Genomic DNA, 17,009 nt, shown 5'->3' with positions numbered 1-17,009 from the left:
ATGAAGCTGGTGGGAGATGGGATGCTGTCGGAGGGGACGTCCGTTCTGCAGCGCTCGGCGAGTATTGGCAATCGCGGCGCAGCAGTTATGGTGGACCGCCTGAAGTTTAAAGTGCCTGCCGGACAGGTTGTTTTTCCCTTTGCCATCGTGCCGCTGTCGGATTCCCCGAGCCCATCATGTGCTGCCTTCATGGCACAACAACAACAACTGCAGCAGCAGCCGTCGCAACAGCAACAGCAACAATTCCCTATGCCTGGCCAGCAGCAACAGCAACAATTCCCCATACCTGGCCAGCAGCAACAGCAACAATTCCCCATACCTGGCCAGCAGCAACAGCAACAATTCCCCATACCTGGCCAGCAGCAACAGCAACAATTCCCTATGCCTGGCCAGCAGCAGCAGCAGCAGCAACCACCGTTACAGGGTATGGTGCCGCCACCCCGTTCAGCTGTGCATACAATGCCACCAGGCTTGAACCAAGGCCCAACTGGCACAGCGGCACCAACTCGTCTTATGCCCCACCCTATTTCTTCGTATTCTTCCATGAAGCAAGCGGGTGCTATGTTCTCTGGACCCCCGCCTACGCCGGCTTCTGAGGGCCACAACAATGATATGGCATCCGTGCCACCTCGACAGCAACCACAATTCGCAGCACAAGGCGGCTACGCTGCACCGCAGCAAAACTACCTTGACCCCAATAAATCGTTGTTGCCACCACCAATGCCGTCTGGTTCACGAGATCCTTCTATGCCTGGGGCACAACCAGCGGTAGGGACACCTCAACCTGCTGGAATACAACAAATGCGGCAACCGATGCAACCTCAAGGACTTGGTACGGCTCCGCCGCCACCGCCATCTCATGGTGCATCGTTAGGGCCTCTCCCACAAGGTGGTGTATTTAGCGGGCATACTCAGCCAATGTCAGGGGTCCCTCCAAGCGCTACCGCGCATAATGCAGGAGTGAAAGATAATACACAAGTCAATAATCTGAATCCCCAAGGAGGCGCCCCGTCGCTTTACAACAACTCCTCCGCATCGGGGATGCCAGTAGCACAGTCTGCAGCCACAGCAGCCTCGGTGGTTGCGCCTCCACCAGCACGACCAATGATGCCGACCCCCAGTAATGCATCCTTAGGTGCGCCAACCAGAGAAGGTTCAGCGAGTAGCTCTTTGACAAATTTTCATGGTGCTGGAAACGGACCTTATCGGTCCTCTTTACCGTTGCCACAAAACAAGTTGATGCCTCAGAATACTGTGCCTCGACCTCAGGCAGCAGCTTTGACACCTTCTCCCTATGGCTTGGCATCGAATGCGCCTAACTCGTTTACCCCATCTCCGTACGGTGGAAGTGCGCTTCCTTCTGGGATGGCCTCCCGTACCCTAGGTGGTGTGCCATTGGCTGCTGCCAACACGGTTGGTGATGCCGATTTGTCGCGTTTTGACATCACCTCCCTCAACCCTGCGTACCAGGCACTCGCTCAGCGACTTTGCACCGACGTTCAGCAGGTTGGCAATGCTCAACGTCGGTTGGTGACTTCAAAGGCGGCATTGGAGCTGTTTAAATTGCTTCAGCGTGGTACACTCTCACCGGACGTAGTTTCTCTGATTACCAATTATGTGAATTCGATGGGAACTCCTCATGCGAAGAATGCCTGGCGGCAGCTTTCCGATGCTCACTTCGATGTGATACAGCCGTTTCTGAACCTCAAGTTTTTGTCGAGGAACGACAGGACCCCTAATTAGCAACGACCACTGTCGTCTACTTCTGGGTTGTTGTCACCGCGGTTGGTTGTGTTTATCCTTTACCTCTCTGTGTATGTGCGCTTCGCCACGAAGAAAAAGAAGGAAAGGAGCCTTTTCCTCCCTCGCTTCCTGTAGACGTTGTTATGTTTTTTTTTAGTTTTTTTCCCCCTTTTTTATGCCTTTTTTTGTTGTTGACGCGCGGGGCATCATTGCCTCTTTTTGTTTTTGTTTTTGAGTGGGACACTTCGCTTGGTTTTCTTGCCACTCAGCAGGAAGAAAACAACAACAAGAACAACAAAACGAAGGAAATGCCATGACAAGGGTGAACAACAAACCATTGACAACGGCACTAGATAGTAGCAATAACAAAACTAATGCTTGCTTCGAGCTGCGGCAGCATTGCATGTGCTTTGCACTCGCTTTTTTTTTTTGTTTCTTTTCCCTATGTGTGTGCATATGCTGCTTACTGTGGCTTTTTTAAATGCTTTTTTTTCTTTTCTTTGCTGCATCGCCTTAGCAAGCCTATTGCAGGAGATTAAGAAGGAAAATGTCTGGATGGGCCCAACCGGGTGGGTTTAATCCCAATGCGAATGCCTACAACCCACAAGGTCAGCAGGGCTACTACCCACCCCAGCAGCAGCAGCAGCAGCAGGGCGGTGGCGGCTACAGTGGTTATGCTGGTGGCTACTATCCACCACAACAACAACCCCAACGGGGGGGCTATGGCGGCTACTCCGGTGGCTACTATCCACCCCAGCAGCAGCAGCAGCAGCAGCAGCAGCCACCACAGCAGCCATTACAGCCACAAGGTGAATACTCCAGTGGGTATGCCTCTCCAACCTCAGTGGATAATACTACAGGCACGGCTCCACAGAGGCAACAGGAAAAAACAAAGGTCGCTGAAGTGGATTTGGGAAAACTTTCACTTGGTGGTGGCACTTCGGAACCCGTGGTAATGCCCAAAAAGGGGAAGGGTGGCATGCTGTCTCTCGGAAAAAAAAAGACTGAGGAGGCCAAACCAAAAAATGAGAACACCAAGGCAGAAGAGGAGAGCAAAGAGGGATCCTCTGCCGCGGCGAAAACGTCTGACGATAAAAAGGAAGGCGTGACCTCGATCTCTAAGATGTCTCCAGAGGAGCTGCGCGAATACGTGAAGAAGGAGATAGCAAAACAACGTGAAAGTAATAAAAAGGACTTTGTTCGCGATCCACGTCCGCATTTTAACATTGTATTCTGTGGGCACGTGGATGCTGGTAAGTCCACCATTTCCGGCCACCTGCTCATGGAGAAGGGTTTGGTAGATCAGCGTGAGATGGACAAGCTGCGCCGGGAAGCCGAGGTATACCACCGCGAGGGTTGGGAATACGCCTACGTTATGGATGTCTCGGAGGAGGAGCGGTCAAAAGGTATCACCCGCGAGACAGGTGCGGCCTACATTGAGACAGAAAAACGTCGTGTGACGATTCTCGACGCCCCAGGACATAAGGCTTTTGTGCCATCTATGATTGGTGGAGCGACACAGGCAGACATTTGTGTGCTTGTCATTTCCAGTCGTAAAGGTGAATTTGAGACGGGATTTGAGAAGGGCGGTCAGACACGGGAGCATGCGATGCTAGTGCGCACGTGTGGTGTAAAGCAAATGATCTGCGTCATCAACAAGATGGATGAGTGTGGGTGGGACAAGGGTCGATATGATGAGATTGTGGGAAAACTGAAACCCTTCCTTCGACAAAACGGCTACGATGAGGAAAGAGGAAAAAATCTTTGCTTTATTCCCATTGCCGGTCTTTCCGGGGAAAACCTTATTCATCGTTCCGCGGACGACATATGCCCATGGTATAAGGGGCCCACAATGATGGACTTCATTGATAATCTCGTGTTGCCAGAGACAAAAAGTGAGAACGACGTGCTTTGCATTCCCTTAGTTGGTTACTATAAGGATGATGGGCGTATATTCATCTACGGAAAGGTGGAGTCTGGTTCCATCGCAGTTGGCGAAAAGCTTCAAATCCTCCCAACCAAGTTGGAGGCATTTGTCGAGGGCATTTCCATTGAATCGACAGAGTTTGAAAAGTGTTATCCCGGCGACAATGTACACCTGCGGATGCGTGGTCTGGATGAGGGCGACATTCACGCAGGCTATGTGGCCACGTCCATCCCAACCTCGCTTCGCGCTGTGGAGTATTTTCAGGCTCGTGTGGTGATTCTCGACGTTAAGAATATCATTTGCGCCGGCTCACGTGTCATGCTACATGCGCATGCCGCCCAAGAGGAGGCGTGTTTCCATAAGCTGCTGGCAAAAGTTGACAAAAAGACAGGTGGGGTGTTGGAAAAGGAGCCCACCCACGCAAAGGCTGGCGATGTGGTGATTGCACGTATGGAGTTGGAACGTTCTGTGGTATTAGAGCCTCATAAGGAGTTTGATAAAATGGGACGATTTATGCTGCGCGACGACGGAAAAACTATCGCTATTGGTCTTGTCATGAAACTTTACGAATCTACCAAGGAGTCACTCGTCAAATCTGGCAAGTCGTAAAAGGAGGGAGAAAGTATGCGTACTGGGAGGGGAGCGGCGGATGATGAGCGTTGGGGGTAGGGACATTGTGGTGTTGTTTCCTTTTCGCTTTCCTTTTTCTCCATGGTTAATATATATATATATATATATATATATATTGCTTTTTGTGTTGTCAGATAATAAATTTCCCTTTTTTTTGTTTTTGTTTTGTTTAAAATGGTGTGATGCTTGCACGAGTGACGTGTGAAAAACAAAAGCAAAAACAAACAAACAAACCAAAATGACGCTGTGGGACTCAGAACCGTGTTGTGTGTATGAACGAACCCTCCGTAAGGTGTGGGCGTGTTAAGGTAAATATATGTTTTTTTTTTTATCCGTCTGTTTGTTTGTTTGTGTGCGTGTCTGGCCTCGTGGTTGCTGGCCTTCCTCATGTGCGTGAGTGGAAGGAGTAATACAACTTTGGCATCACCGCCTCTTCGTCCTTCTGCCTTTTCTTTCTTGTTTGTGCTCTTGTTGAGTTGCTTCTCCTATTTGTGAAGGATGTCCTTCCATGCTGCCCTGCGCAGGGTGCCGCTTCAGCGTATCACTCCTTTTTGCGGCACGGCGGCAGGCGCCGTGGCCGTGCCCGCGTTGACTGCCTTTGGTTTTCTTGGCAGCCGTCGAGGTGGCCCGGCGGCGGTGTTGGTGAGTGTGCGTTGCATTAGTTGGAATCCAGCGAAGTGGGCAGGCGACACCATTGTCGGGCGGGAGTCGCACCGCAACATCGAGGAGGAGCTGCCGGATGTGTTCGCGCAGCAGCCGCAAGAAGTGGATGACTTCATTCGCCCAGAGAAAAGTGTTTTTGAACGGCTTGAGGATTTCTGGGAGTGGATTGTGAGCTTCATGCAGCCGGTGGAGAAGCAGATAGATATTATGCGCAGCCTGCGGCACAACGGTTTTCTTGGGTTCGATTTTGGAAGTTGGGGCCTTGTGTTTCTTTTCTACGGTATTGTCATGCGTCTGTGCACCCTCATCCCCTCCCTCTACAGTCACCGAAACGCACTGCGGATGAGCTACATTGGCCCGCAGATTTCTGAGATCACCAATAGCCAAAATCGGGCCAAGAATGATCGCACACTTAGCACTGCAGAGAAGCGCGTGATTAAGGACGGTTATAATCGAATGAAGTATGCGCTGATGAGGAAGCACGGCTGTGCACAATGGAAAAGCTTTCTTACAATGCTCACTGCCCCCGTTACCATGTCAGCCTTTTTTTCTATTCGCCGCCTGGCGATATACGAGTCAGACCTAGAGATGGCACCGTTTCTGTGGGTGAAGGACCTGACAATGCCGGACCCAACGTACGGGCTGCCGTTCATTTGTGCGGGTATGTTTTTAGTGAACTTTGAGATGAACCAGCAAATGCAGCGTGGTGGGCGAAGCTCCTCTGGCATTTACATCCGCTGGGCGGTGCGTGCAGGGTCTCTTGCAGGTGTTTACATGTTTGCGTCGCAGCCCTCTGCCATGTTTGCGTACTGGATTGGCTTGTCGACGGCAGGCCTGTTGCAGCCGCTGCTGCTGCGTTGGCAGCCGTTCCGCGATTTCTTTCGGTTTCCTGACCCTCCGCAGGCCGCGAAGTCACAAATCATCGACGTGGTAAAAGGCCCGTCCTTGATGGAGCGGCTGTTCACCTCAAAGGAGGAACAGGCACGACGTGAAGAGGAGCGACAGTCGCTTCGCGAGGAGCGCAGCAGGACTAAGTTTGAAAAGGTGGACGACTACGATGATGTCGTGTTTAGCGAGGGTGACGATCTCCCCATGTCAAGAAGAAGGCGCTGGGGAACGCGAGATCAGAACGGGGAAAGGAATAGCCCAAAGGAATCGGCAACGAAAGGAAAGTAACAAATAAAAACAAACTTATGAGAAAGGTGGGTGAGAAATGGAGGAATAGAGGCTGAGTGAGTGAGATAAACGCGGGGTGTTGTTGATGTTGATTGTTGTTGTTGGCGGCGGCGGCGGCGGTGTGTCTGTCTATTTGACGGATGAGTATTGACGAAGCCTACATATCGGTTCGCATTCTTACTTCTTTTTTGTTGTTGTGGTTGCCGTGTAGTGCGTGGTGGGGATTCCGGGCTGAGTGAGTTCATGGCGTTTATCTGAGATATATATATATATATATATATTTACTGTTCATTGCTTGTTGGTTTGCGTGCTTTTGCTTTCTTTTGAACTTTGTTGCCTCCGCGGTGCGTCACCGTCGATTTGTTGTGAAGGCCGTGGCATTGCATTACTGGTGGTGGTCGTGGGGGATGACTGGGGTGGGCAGCCGCCGACGCGGGCGTGACGGCTGTGGTGGGGAGACACCGCAAGAGGAGCAGGCGGTGCGTGTGCGGCCACGGACGGAGCACGATGCCACAGCTGTGCCTCTTTCGCACCCCTTTAAGGCGGAATTTAATGATCACTTTGAGACGTCGATGGAGGCTCTCCGCGACATTGCGGTTGTTGTTGACCAGCTGCAGCGGCTGCTGCGGCCGTCCGCTCCTGAGAACTTCGTGGTGTACGATCCCTACTACTGCGCTGGGACGGTTCTGCATCACTGGAACGCGCTGGGGGTGCAGCGAGTCATACACGAGAATAGGGACTTTTACAGGGACATTGCGGAGGGGAAGGTGCCGCTTGATTACGACATGCTCGTCACAAACCCCCCGTTTAGTGGCGATCACATTGAGCGGCTCTTTGACTACCTAGTGACAGCAAAAAAACCTTTTGCTTTTTTGGTGCCCGACTATACGGCCACGAAGGACTGGTACAGAGCGGCGGTGAGGCGGCACTTTACCGCTGCGCCACCGTCTGGTAAAGGTGACATCAACGCACCGCGGCATACCCGACCAAAAGCTTCTGCTGCAGCTCTACAACCGCCCCCCTTTGTCAGGATGGATTCACCAGCGGGCGCGGAAAAGCCACTTGATGACACCATCAACAAGATCAATAAGGAGACGGATAAGGGCTGCAGTAAGGAAACAGTTCCGATTGGCACGGAACCATTTTATTTGGTTCCGCGCAGCTGTTACGACTTTAGGCACCCAAAAGGGGCAGGAAATGAGCATTCGCACTTTCGTTCCATGTGGTTTGTATGGGCAGGGCGGCGCACGACGGAGGTGTTACGGGGTGCAAAGGTGGAGTTTGCCCGTAGGCACCGTGAGGCTTTGACGCAGCGGCAGACAGTGCTGGATGTCGTGCACGGGCTTGACGCACTGGCCGAGGGCCATTACGTACAGTCCGGGTTGCGGCCTAATCCCCAACGGCGGGCGAAGCAGCGACGTGGCCGTGGGTGAGACGGAGCTCCCGTGCATGGACGTGTGTGAGGGTGTGGGGGATAGAGAGGTGCCGTAGCAGTTGCTGCGGATGGTAAACAACAATGGAGTGGGCGGGAAACAGTGGGGGCAACTGGAGGACGATCACTTGGAAGACATCCTGCTTTTTCTTTTGTTCCTTTTTTTTTCTTTTGTTCAGTTCCGCTCTTTCCACCCCATGCTGCGTGCCGGGGATTTGCTTGCATCTCTTCTGTTGTTTTTTCTTCTTTTTATTGGTGTTTTTGGTTACTGGCTGCACCGCGTGTTGCCAACAGGCAGTCAAGGAACAAAGCGTGCCAAAGGATGACGATGATGAGCGTGTTGGCCAACGCGCTTCGCGGCATTGCGAGCGCGGAGCGCCGTGGCAAGCGTCAGGTTCTTATTCGCCCGTCGTCCAAGGTCGTCGTGAAGTTCTTACAGGTGATGCAGAAGCACGGCTACATTGGTGAGTTTGAGATCATCGACGACCACCGTGCGGGTAAAATTGTGGTGAATCTCAACGGCCGCCTTAACAAGTGCGGTGCCATCTGCCCCCGCTTCGACTGCACTGCCCCTGACTTTGAGAAGTGGGTGAAGAACATTCTTCCCAGCCGTCAGTTTGGCTTCGTGGTGCTTACGACGTCGCTTGGCATCATGGACCACGAGGAGGCGCGTGCCCGCAACACTGGTGGAAAGGTTCTTGGCTTCTTCTACTAAGCGCTGTGTTTCTTGCCTGTTAATTTTTCTTTTTTTGTTTGCCTGTTTGTGTTTTGTGCGATTACGCTTTCAGCTTGTGTGGTGCAGCAACAGATCCCACATTTGCCGAAGACTGCCTGGCCACTGCGCCGTCACCGTGCACCCGCACTTGACCTGCGTGCGGTTTTGTACGGGGGAAGTTTGTTTGGCTCCATGTTGGTGGCGTTACAGCCTTCTCTCTTTTTCTTTTTCTTTTTTGTCTTTCCTTATGGTGTGCTACTGACGCTTCTCGGCAGTGGCGAGAGGGAACGCAACTCATCACACTGCGCAGGAGTACACAAATAAAAGATACGCATAACTCGTGTTCGTAATCCGCATCGACCTCCGCGTCTATGACAGGCGGAGAGGCGTCACACACCGGCGGCGGTGAATTGCCAACTGGTGAGATTAGAGGGATTGACATGCGATGGGTGCTAAATCCCAATGTAACGTACGCAGCAGGCGTGTGCGTTACTGTCGCCTGCATTGTGTCATTTATTGACTTGCGTGATCACGTGGCCAGATTTGACTATCCTCAGCTGCAGGTTTTGGTGCTTCGCATTATTGCAATGATTCCTATCTATGGTCTTTTCTCCTTGTTGTCCGTGGTGCTGCTGGATATGCGTTTTTTCCTTGAGACAATTCGCGACACGTACGAGAGTTTTGTGCTGTACATGTTCTTTATTTTGTTGCTGAAATACTGCGGTGGGGAGGGCCAATTACTGCGGTCGCTAAAGGCAAAACGCTACAAGGGGGTTCACTTATTCCCGATCTGTTGTTTGCCCACGTACCCGCTAGACACTGCCTTTTATCTCCGTTGCAAGCGTTGGGTGTTACAATGCGCTCTCATCAAACCGTTATGCTCCTTCCTTGCGATGCTGCTGAATCCACTGGGGTTTTACAACGAGGGCGCCTTTACCCTTAACAACGCGTACACGTACATTTCCATTGTCATCAATATTAGTCTCACGATGTCGCTATACTACCTGGTACTCTTTGAGGTGGAGCTGGAGAAGGAGCTGCACTACGCCAAGCCGTTTCTCAAGTTCCTTTGTATTAAGACCATCATCTTCTTTAGCTTCTGGCAGAGTGTTATGGTGAACATTTTGCTGAAACTGAAACTGCTCTACACGGGGGACACCGATCATGAGCGAGAGACTGTCAGCGCAGCCATTCAGGACTTGCTCATGTGTTTTGAAACACTGCCTGTAGCTTTAATGCATCGCGCGGCCTTTGGTCGCAGAAAACTCGATGAGGAGATGGCTGTGGTTCCCATGTACATGAAGGACGATAATAACCGCAGCATTCGAAGCAACATTGACACCGCCCTCAATATTAATGACGTGGTTGAAGACACCATTGCTACAATCTTCTATCAACGTGGAAAGCTCGTTGATCAAGAGAACGCTGAGGACGACAACGCCGAGGAAAATGCGCAGAATAACACCTCCAAAAAACGAGGTGGAGCTGTAACAGCCACAACTGGAACTGAAGACGGGTTTGGCGAGGCGGTGGTGGCATACGGCCGCGATCCAACGATTGAGGAACTTGTGCACCACGCCATTGCCTCAGACTACGGTGTGCGGGCGGACGGCTTGCTGCATTACGATGAGGACAGCGACAGGGATGAGCGGAATCGTGACATGAACTTTACTGACACAGATGTCATTATGCGTCGCACACGGCACGAAGAGGTCAGCGAGGCTGTGAAGGTGGACACCGATGTTTTGCAGAGCCACCAGGTGCAATTGCAAACAAATACTCCGCAGATTTATTGTGTCGTGTGTGGGCGCTTTGATCGCGAGATGACCCGTCGTAAGAATGGGTACAAGTGCAAGGAATGTGTTGGGGTGAAGAGTAAGGTGGTGCTACGCACCTACCAACAAGAAGTGCTGGAGCAGGCAACGGGCGCTTCTCGCGGGACCAAGTCAGCCACCTGAAAACAGGGGTGTTATGCTTTCCACTTCTTAATTTTTTCCCTTTTTACCCTACATTTGGTAGTTTTTTTTTTTTTTTGTTAGGTGCCGTGTTTTGTTTTTCCGTTTGTGGTCCTTGTGTGTGTGTGTGGGAGGGACAACGAGGGGTATTTCTCGCTCTATTTAATGCTTTTCGGTGTTTCGCTGCGTTGTGGCCGTTGTGCACTCAAAGAAACCGCGCCACAGTGCAGCTGCTGCACGCGGGCGGGTATCGTGTCCTTGCTCTTTCTCTCGCTCATCTCCTGCCGCGGTTGAGTTGAGACCTGCTAGAAGGAATCTGAGTGAGTTTGACAAAAACAAGTTTTATGCATGTACGGTTACTGCACAAATGTGTCTGCCAATGCATGGGAGGGCTCAACCGTTTTTTTTTTTTTGGTGCGTTTCCTTCACGATTCTTTTTTTAATTTCTTTTGCTTGTTGTTGCTTTTTTGCGTCCGAGCAGAACCAAGTGGCTTAGAGGAAGCGGAGCCACCTAAGGAGTAGGTAATACGCCGACCACAAAGAAGATCAGTGGACGAGGGAACCGAAAAGGTACTACGCACACGTGCAGGCGCGCGACCGTGAGAGATAAAAAAGCGATGCCGGAGGAAGGCGGCTCAAACGAGGTAGACTTTACCAAGTATTGCGTCCTGCAAAGTAATGATCAGCCACCGGAAGAGTTAAAGATCCTTCGGGAAGCGGCGATGATGTCTGGTCTGCTAAAGGACATGCTTGATGATCAAGGTGATATGGAGCCAATCATTCCTATTCCAAACGTCTCTGGACGCACGCTGCGGCTGGTGATTGAGTACATGGAGCATCACTACCAGAACAGAGCCGAACCCATTGAGAAACCGCTTAAATCAAAGATTGACACCATCATTTCCCCGTGGGATCATGACTTTCTGTTCACGCACCTTGTCAAGAACCATGACGAGAAGCAGCATGAGGTGCTCATTGATGTCATCATGGCGGCAAACTTCCTGAACATAAAGGACCTGCTAGACCTAACGTGTGCGTGCGTCGCCAGCATGATTCGTGGGAAGACGGCGGAGCAGATTCGCGCCCTGTTCAACATTGAGAGTGATTTCACACCAGAGGAAGAGGAGAAAATCCGTGAGGAAAACAGGTGGTGTGAGGAGGCATAGTAGGAAGAACTATATACATATATATATATATATATATATATATCTGTAGATAGAAATGATAATGAAAACTGGGGAAATAAGAGAAAATGATACGTATTTGTCTGGTTTCCGATGCAATGAGAGAGAGTGAAAAAAGTTATCTCTTTAATGTTTTTCTTTGAGCGCCGTAATCTTTAGCACATGCAACACCGCATCTCATGCACGCCCCCAAAGCGCTGAACAGAGAGGATGAAATCCAGGCACGACGCTTCTTCGCGCGGGGTGGAAAGTAATTAAAAAAAAAACGAAGAAATGCGTGCGTGACTGTAGCTGACGGGGGTGGGGCGGTGAAGAAGAGCAGTAAATGAGGTGGCAAATAACCACGAAAAAAGAGTGAAAGGGACAACGCTGGAAAAAAAGGTGGGGGTGCGCGCGAGGAGGAAAAAAGGGCCTGAGGGAAGACGCGTGGGAAGGCTCTTCGCGTGCTCCCCATAAGGACAAAGGAGAGAAAATGGTGAGGAGGGAATAAGAAGTGTGTGGTAAAAAGCAGATGCCATATGGTAGATGAAACGAAGAACAAGCAGGGCAGAGGAAATGAATGTTTTTTTTTAAATTTATTTTTCGTTTGTTTGTTGTTTCTCGGATGACAGAAGCTGAAGACGAAGAGGAGGTGAAGGAAAGAGGAGTAAGCCGGTAGGGTGGGGGAAGTGGAGGGGGACAACGGCACGCGGCACTGAGAGGTGCGAGGAGAGGGAAAGGGAGGAAAAAGGAACAAAGAGCCAACATGAGGCGTTGCGGGGTGGGTGGAGTCCATGGCGGGAGTGAAAGTCGTAATAGAAATATCAAAGATGCAGAAGCAGGAGGAGGCAACACCCCCCGTCGCGAATAACAATTGAGTGAGTGATGCCGCTTTGTTCCTTGTTGACGTGCATGCGTGGGGTGGGCGGGTAAGAGAGAGAGAGAGAGAGAAGCAGCACACACACAGCAGCAGCAGCGGTAGAAGGATGGGGTTTGGGCGGACGTAATCTGCGATGGACACCACGATCGGGAAAAGTGAGGAACATACAGCAATTTATTTTGCATCTAACGTAGCATGAGAGAGGACGAACACACGAACGCGGTGACGACAAGAAATATATATATATATATATATATATATATGAAACGGTGTTAAATAGGCGGCGGAGAGAGGATGGCAGAACTGTAAACAAAAAGAACCAATAAAACGACGGACAGAACAAGAAAAGTTGAAAAATGACTCCCTCTCTCTATACATATATATATATATGTATAGAGAGAGAGCGAGAGAGAGAGGGGGAAAGGCGAGGTGTAGCACGGATATAGCATTGAAGTGCACACGAAACATGAGGTTCAGCAAAGCTTTTGTCACTCCGTTTTTCTTTTTGTTTGCCTGTTGTTGATTGTATTTCTTTTCTTTGTTCGTCCCGCGGTGCGGTTAATTTTTTTTTTTTTTTTAAATAATACACGGACTTCATCTATGGGCGTACAAACATATGTACATATATAACAGGTTATTGTGGGCTATCTTCCTTTTAAGATTTTTATTTATTTTTTTCTCTCTCTTCTTTTTTTTTTTCCTTTCCGTGTTTGTTCTTCCTTTTGCTTTTCACCCCTCCTCGTTGATTCGCTTTGGTCCTTCTCACCCGCCATTGCCGAGGGTGGTTTTGGCTTCCCAAAATATTTTTTTGTGCGCATGTGTTGTTTTTGTCGAGGCCGCGAGGATGAGTGAGACACAGCCGCCTCGCATGGTGTCTGCGGGGCGGAGGAAATGCGACATGGCAAGACGTGTTTTGAGGGGCAAGCAGAGAACGCTGAGGCAGACACCAGGTATGGTGGAAGGAGGAGGAGGAAAGGGGCGAGCGATAAGAAATACACTGGGCCTAAATTTTTGTCGTTTCTGCGCTGCGCCCCCTCGGCGGACAGCACGTAAATTTATATGTCTGTGTGTGCGTTTTTGTCATCTCCATGGAGGTATATATATATATATATATGCAGCTGTTCTTTTTCCGTTTTTACCTCTTTGTTGTGGTTTTGTTATTTGCATCCTGCTGCTGTTTCTCGGCCCTCTTTTCGCCGCATGATTGCATTCTTTTTGAGTTGCCCTGTGTGTGTGTGTATGTTTCCCTCTCTGTTTCTCTTTTGCTCCTTGTGTTTGCCCTTCTCCTGGGCTCATCCTTTCTCCACCTTTTCATTTTTTTTAATTTGGGTAGCTTTTCCGTTGGCGGCTTTTCACTTTTTTCTTTTGTCTCTTTCTTCGTTTTTTTGGTAAATTTCCTTTTTTTTTTTGTTTTCGTTTGCTTTTTTTTATGTGTGTGTGTTTTTTTTTGTTTTCGGCCCCCCTTCTGCAACAGCAGCAACAACTGTACTTGTCTGGTGGCCGGTGGGGTGGGGGAGGAATGACGTGAGAGGCGGAGCGCCACCACCCATTGACACCTGTACGCACCCACAGGCCACGACGGCACGTCATGAGAAGGTGGTAACGTCCAACGCCGCACCGTTTCCTTACATACAAATAATGATGTTTTGACGTGTCGAGCGCCTGACCGGGTTTTCGGCGGTCTCGCGTCAACCTTAGCCGCTCTCCGTGGCTCCACACTGCGTGAACGCCACTCCTACCGTTCTCACATCACATCAGTAGCCCCCGGAAACACTCACCAGTAAGTTTTTTTTTTTTTCCGGTGCTTTTTTTATTGTTTTTTTTTCTTTTATTTTGGTTTCTGGTTGCCTCGTTGCTCGCGGAGCGGGCACGTGTAGTGAAGCGCGGGTGTGAGAGGTGTAGGAGCGTGCGGAGTGGGGGTGAGGTCGCGTTGACACGTGTAAACGCGGGCGGGGGTGAGGAGTGGGACGGGTTTTGGGCAGCAACGTGTGGCTGCGGCCATTGTGGGCGGGTGACACTTTCAGGCAGGCACCGGCGTACGTAAGAAAAGGTGGGCGCGCGACCCACCACCACAACCCCACCACCAGCTGAAGTACGCGGCCCGAAGTGGCGATATGTTTTTTTTTTTTTTACTCTTTGCGTACGGTTGCGCAGGATTACGAACTGTTGGACGACGCTCCATAAAAACAAAAAAAAACAAAAAACGAAAAAAAAAGCACCAAAAAACAACAAAACAACAAAACAACAAAACAACAAAAAACAAAACAAGAAATTCGAAATTGGTGGCGTTGGTTCGCCACAACGTGGCCCCTACGGGGTGTGCTCCTGCATTCCGACTTTTCTTCTGCGGTGTGTGCGCCTGCTCTAGCGTTCTTCTCGGTTTGCCTTGTCGTTTTTCTCTTTTCTTCTTTCTGCTGCGAAAAAAAGACCACGCGGTGTGAGCAGCGTCAACGGTGACCTCAAATGAAGTTGGACTGCCAATGTTGTATTAGCGGCAATTTTGCACGACACCACTGTGGCCCTTCGTACACAAACATAGGCACACACAAAAAAAAAAGCATGAATATCACGCAAGTGCGCCCGCATTGCTTGCGCTGTTAATGGTCAGCGTACGTAAAAAAAATGTGTTTGCGTAATTGGCTTGTATTTCGCTTGTTTATTGAGAGTAACTCATCAGAAACAAATGAACGTGTGAGAGTTGGCTCAACCGCAACGACGATGTGGTAGGAGGCAACAGGGATGAATAAATACAACAGTCACAAGTCAACGTAGAACAAATTATCTGTCCAAATTGCCTCTTCTAAACACCGGCAGTGAGCATCATCACTAAGCAGGCGCATTTCCTCTAGAAACGTAATTTTGCCTTCGGCGCAGAGGACGACACCATAAATGGTACGACAAATTTAGGGCGGCGCGTGGCGTAGAGGTGGGGGGAGGGAGCCAGGAAAGAAATAGCTCTTCAAGCAAAGGTGTGGTGCGGGGTAGGACAGTCACAAGTGCTTACTCATGCATGAGTGCAGCAAATTTGAGCGACTGCGGGGTGGGTGGGTGGGGTGGAGTTGAACGGCCTTTTTTGAACACAGATGAAGTGAGCGGCTGCCTTCCCAACCCGGGCAGTGACACAATCCAACGGCAGGAAAATGAGGTTTGTCCTTCCTTTGTTCATCGACGAGCTCCGGAACATTCAGCGGCAGAAGGGAAAGCTCAGTTGAGGCAAACAATACCACCGACACAAGAAACGGCAAGGACTTCAATACTCGAGAAAGTGATGCCACTCACTCCAAAAAGAGGTACTGCAGTATGCAATTTGGCATAGCAATACGTCGTGTATTGCAGATGCAGCGACAGTCACCTTGTGGGTCAATCTACGGGTTGTTTATGCCTGTTATCACCTTTCCTGCAGGAAGCATATTTTCATGGGCAATTGTTATTCGCTATTCATGCACGGAGGAAAGTTATCTCTAGGTGGAGAATGCTACTAAATCCGAAGAGCTCCTCCAACTATTCGGCCAATGCATCTGCTACAATAACCAAAGTGTCGTCAACCCATTATTCGTCTTCAGGAGTGTGTCTTACCAGATCCTGAAGAAACCATTGTCTGTGCGACATGGGAGAGCGGTGCTCCGCACTCGTTCTGCTACAACACGATATCCAACGTTTTGGAGATGCTTCCGTGGCGTTCAAGAGGAAGAATACTTCACATCAAAACACGGGATTAACTGAGTCCATGAACGTGCGTATACCGAGCAATAAGTAATGAAAGCTGGGTTTGTGCAGCAATTTCCACCGTTTTTTATGGCATTGGCGAACTTTACCCTCTCTCGGATGCTACCGCTGCTCTTGTGAAGTACTTTGACGACATTCCTCAATGTGTCTCCTACGATTACAGCGGGATAGTCGATGCGGACACTCTGGAGTCGATGTTAGGCGAGGATAGATCTATATGGGGTGTTGTACAAATCAACTACATCTCACCAGAGACTTGCGAAGTGGCTATCCGCTTTAACGCATCTGTTTTACAGACGATAAAGAGAATCTTGGAGATTGATTGCCGTTGGGGACTGATTAATTATAGTGATGAACTGTGCCTCCTTTCAGGATTTTTTGACGCTGCAGGATGTTCTCTCCGACTACATGTTAATGCAGTTAAGGGTGTGAATGCCCACTTTTCTCTGCAGGTTGGTCCTAAATTTACAGAAGCATTTAACAATCTATTCTTTTTGACTCCTTCTATACAACTGACACCTCTCATTCTCATAATGGGGTTTCTGTACTGTGTTTCACAGCTAACGAGGAGTATTGCTGTGGGAAAGGAGCTGCACCTTTGCGAGGCGATGTTAATTATGGGTCTGTCCAAGAGCATTATGTATTCTGTGTGGTTTATTCTGTGCGTGGTGCAGTACCGCGCTACAAGCCTGATTATGTCATTGATGGTGAAGTTGGCGTACCTGTCAAGGACAAACCAAACTACCTTTGTATTTTTATACTCGCGTTTCTCTTTGGCCCTTCCGCGGTCGTGCCGTCGGGTCTTTTGGAGACGCTGTTTAACAGCGTCAGGCATGCCGCCATTTTCGCGGCGCTTATCTACTTTGCCTGCGCGATTCCCCTCTTTCCGGTGACGGAGTTCCCTGCCTCAGGAAAGCTTGCTGCGTCATTTTTGTCACCGAGTGCATTCGCTGTTGGGGCTGCGGTTTCATTTTTCCACGAACTTTTCGGCGGCATGAG

General features: G+C 50.0%; 8 protein-coding genes across 8 annotated transcripts in view, besides 24 other annotated features; all 8 read left to right on the top strand.

Moving 5' to 3' along the window:
* TraAM80_02987 (putative protein transport protein Sec31) overlaps positions 1 to 1,743 on the top strand; it is a gene marked incomplete at both ends in the record, with an annotated part of 4,140 nt that extends 2,397 nt beyond the window's left edge. Inside the window, one exon of the mRNA XM_029379972.1 lies at positions 1 to 1,743. This exon is cut by the window's left edge and continues 2,397 nt beyond it. Coding sequence (XP_029240188.1) covers positions 1 to 1,743 — 1,743 coding nt within the window.
* A 278-nt stretch (positions 1,744 to 2,021) lies between these two features.
* Positions 2,022 to 2,044: a microsatellite.
* Positions 2,045 to 2,290: 246 nt separating this feature from the next.
* On the top strand, positions 2,291 to 4,279 carry TraAM80_02986 (eukaryotic release factor 3; the record flags this gene model as incomplete). Its single annotated transcript, XM_029379971.1, has 1 exon — positions 2,291 to 4,279. One exon carries the CDS (start codon positions 2,291 to 2,293, stop codon positions 4,277 to 4,279), a length of 1,989 nt encoding a protein of 662 aa, XP_029240187.1.
* A 109-nt stretch (positions 4,280 to 4,388) lies between these two features.
* Positions 4,389 to 4,416: a microsatellite.
* Positions 4,417 to 4,506: 90 nt separating this feature from the next.
* Positions 4,507 to 4,537: a microsatellite.
* Positions 4,538 to 4,617: 80 nt separating this feature from the next.
* Positions 4,618 to 4,663: a sequence feature (A-rich).
* A 135-nt stretch (positions 4,664 to 4,798) lies between these two features.
* Positions 4,799 to 6,139, top strand: TraAM80_02985 (preprotein translocase subunit YidC; the record flags this gene model as incomplete). The annotated part of the gene is made up of 1 exon (XM_029379970.1): positions 4,799 to 6,139. One exon carries the CDS (start codon positions 4,799 to 4,801, stop codon positions 6,137 to 6,139), a length of 1,341 nt encoding a protein of 446 aa, XP_029240186.1.
* Positions 6,140 to 6,216: 77 nt separating this feature from the next.
* Positions 6,217 to 6,243: a microsatellite.
* Positions 6,243 to 6,259: a microsatellite.
* Positions 6,260 to 6,398: 139 nt separating this feature from the next.
* Positions 6,399 to 6,423: a microsatellite.
* A 123-nt stretch (positions 6,424 to 6,546) lies between these two features.
* TraAM80_02984 (methyltransferase) lies at positions 6,547 to 7,572 on the top strand (the record flags this gene model as incomplete). Its single annotated transcript, XM_029379969.1, has 1 exon — positions 6,547 to 7,572. One exon carries the CDS (start codon positions 6,547 to 6,549, stop codon positions 7,570 to 7,572), a length of 1,026 nt encoding a protein of 341 aa, XP_029240185.1.
* Positions 7,573 to 7,715: 143 nt separating this feature from the next.
* Positions 7,716 to 7,747: a sequence feature (A-rich).
* Positions 7,748 to 7,893: 146 nt separating this feature from the next.
* Positions 7,894 to 8,286, top strand: TraAM80_02983 (40S ribosomal protein S15a; the record flags this gene model as incomplete). The annotated part of the gene is made up of 1 exon (XM_029379968.1): positions 7,894 to 8,286. One exon carries the CDS (start codon positions 7,894 to 7,896, stop codon positions 8,284 to 8,286), a length of 393 nt encoding a protein of 130 aa, XP_029240184.1.
* A 25-nt stretch (positions 8,287 to 8,311) lies between these two features.
* Positions 8,312 to 8,343: a microsatellite.
* A 314-nt stretch (positions 8,344 to 8,657) lies between these two features.
* TraAM80_02982 (uncharacterized protein) lies at positions 8,658 to 10,244 on the top strand (the record flags this gene model as incomplete). Its single annotated transcript, XM_029379967.1, has 1 exon — positions 8,658 to 10,244. The coding sequence occupies one exon, from the start codon at positions 8,658 to 8,660 to the stop codon at positions 10,242 to 10,244; it is 1,587 nt and encodes a 528-aa protein (XP_029240183.1).
* A 614-nt stretch (positions 10,245 to 10,858) lies between these two features.
* On the top strand, positions 10,859 to 11,407 carry TraAM80_02981 (S-phase kinase-associated protein; the record flags this gene model as incomplete). The annotated part of the gene is made up of 1 exon (XM_029379966.1): positions 10,859 to 11,407. One exon carries the CDS (start codon positions 10,859 to 10,861, stop codon positions 11,405 to 11,407), a length of 549 nt encoding a protein of 182 aa, XP_029240182.1.
* A 10-nt stretch (positions 11,408 to 11,417) lies between these two features.
* Positions 11,418 to 11,450: a microsatellite.
* Positions 11,451 to 11,985: 535 nt separating this feature from the next.
* Positions 11,986 to 12,024: a sequence feature (A-rich).
* A 312-nt stretch (positions 12,025 to 12,336) lies between these two features.
* Positions 12,337 to 12,355: a microsatellite.
* Positions 12,353 to 12,389: a microsatellite.
* A 130-nt stretch (positions 12,390 to 12,519) lies between these two features.
* Positions 12,520 to 12,547: a microsatellite.
* A 108-nt stretch (positions 12,548 to 12,655) lies between these two features.
* Positions 12,656 to 12,679: a microsatellite.
* Positions 12,679 to 12,708: a microsatellite.
* Positions 12,709 to 12,947: 239 nt separating this feature from the next.
* Positions 12,948 to 13,007: a sequence feature (A-rich).
* Positions 13,008 to 13,379: 372 nt separating this feature from the next.
* Positions 13,380 to 13,398: a microsatellite.
* Positions 13,399 to 13,640: 242 nt separating this feature from the next.
* Positions 13,641 to 13,738: a sequence feature (GA-rich).
* A 330-nt stretch (positions 13,739 to 14,068) lies between these two features.
* Positions 14,069 to 14,130: a sequence feature (A-rich).
* Positions 14,131 to 14,347: 217 nt separating this feature from the next.
* Positions 14,348 to 14,370: a microsatellite.
* A 96-nt stretch (positions 14,371 to 14,466) lies between these two features.
* Positions 14,467 to 14,499: a microsatellite.
* Positions 14,500 to 14,506: 7 nt separating this feature from the next.
* Positions 14,507 to 14,552: a microsatellite.
* Positions 14,553 to 14,655: 103 nt separating this feature from the next.
* Positions 14,656 to 14,697: a sequence feature (A-rich).
* Positions 14,698 to 16,204: 1,507 nt separating this feature from the next.
* Positions 16,205 to 16,903, top strand: TraAM80_02980 (putative ATP-binding cassette protein subfamily A,member 2; the record flags this gene model as incomplete). The annotated part of the gene is made up of 1 exon (XM_029379965.1): positions 16,205 to 16,903. One exon carries the CDS (start codon positions 16,205 to 16,207, stop codon positions 16,901 to 16,903), a length of 699 nt encoding a protein of 232 aa, XP_029240181.1.
* Between the last annotated feature and the right edge of the window lie 106 nt (positions 16,904 to 17,009).

This window comes from Trypanosoma rangeli, assembly GCF_003719475.1.
Source record: "Trypanosoma rangeli strain AM80 chromosome Unknown Tra_15.4_contig_00073, whole genome shotgun sequence".
Lineage (NCBI taxonomy): Eukaryota > Euglenozoa > Kinetoplastea > Trypanosomatida > Trypanosomatidae > Trypanosoma > Trypanosoma rangeli.
The sequence above is the reverse complement of the archived record's forward strand: the minus strand, read 5'-3'. Positions and strand labels throughout refer to the sequence as shown.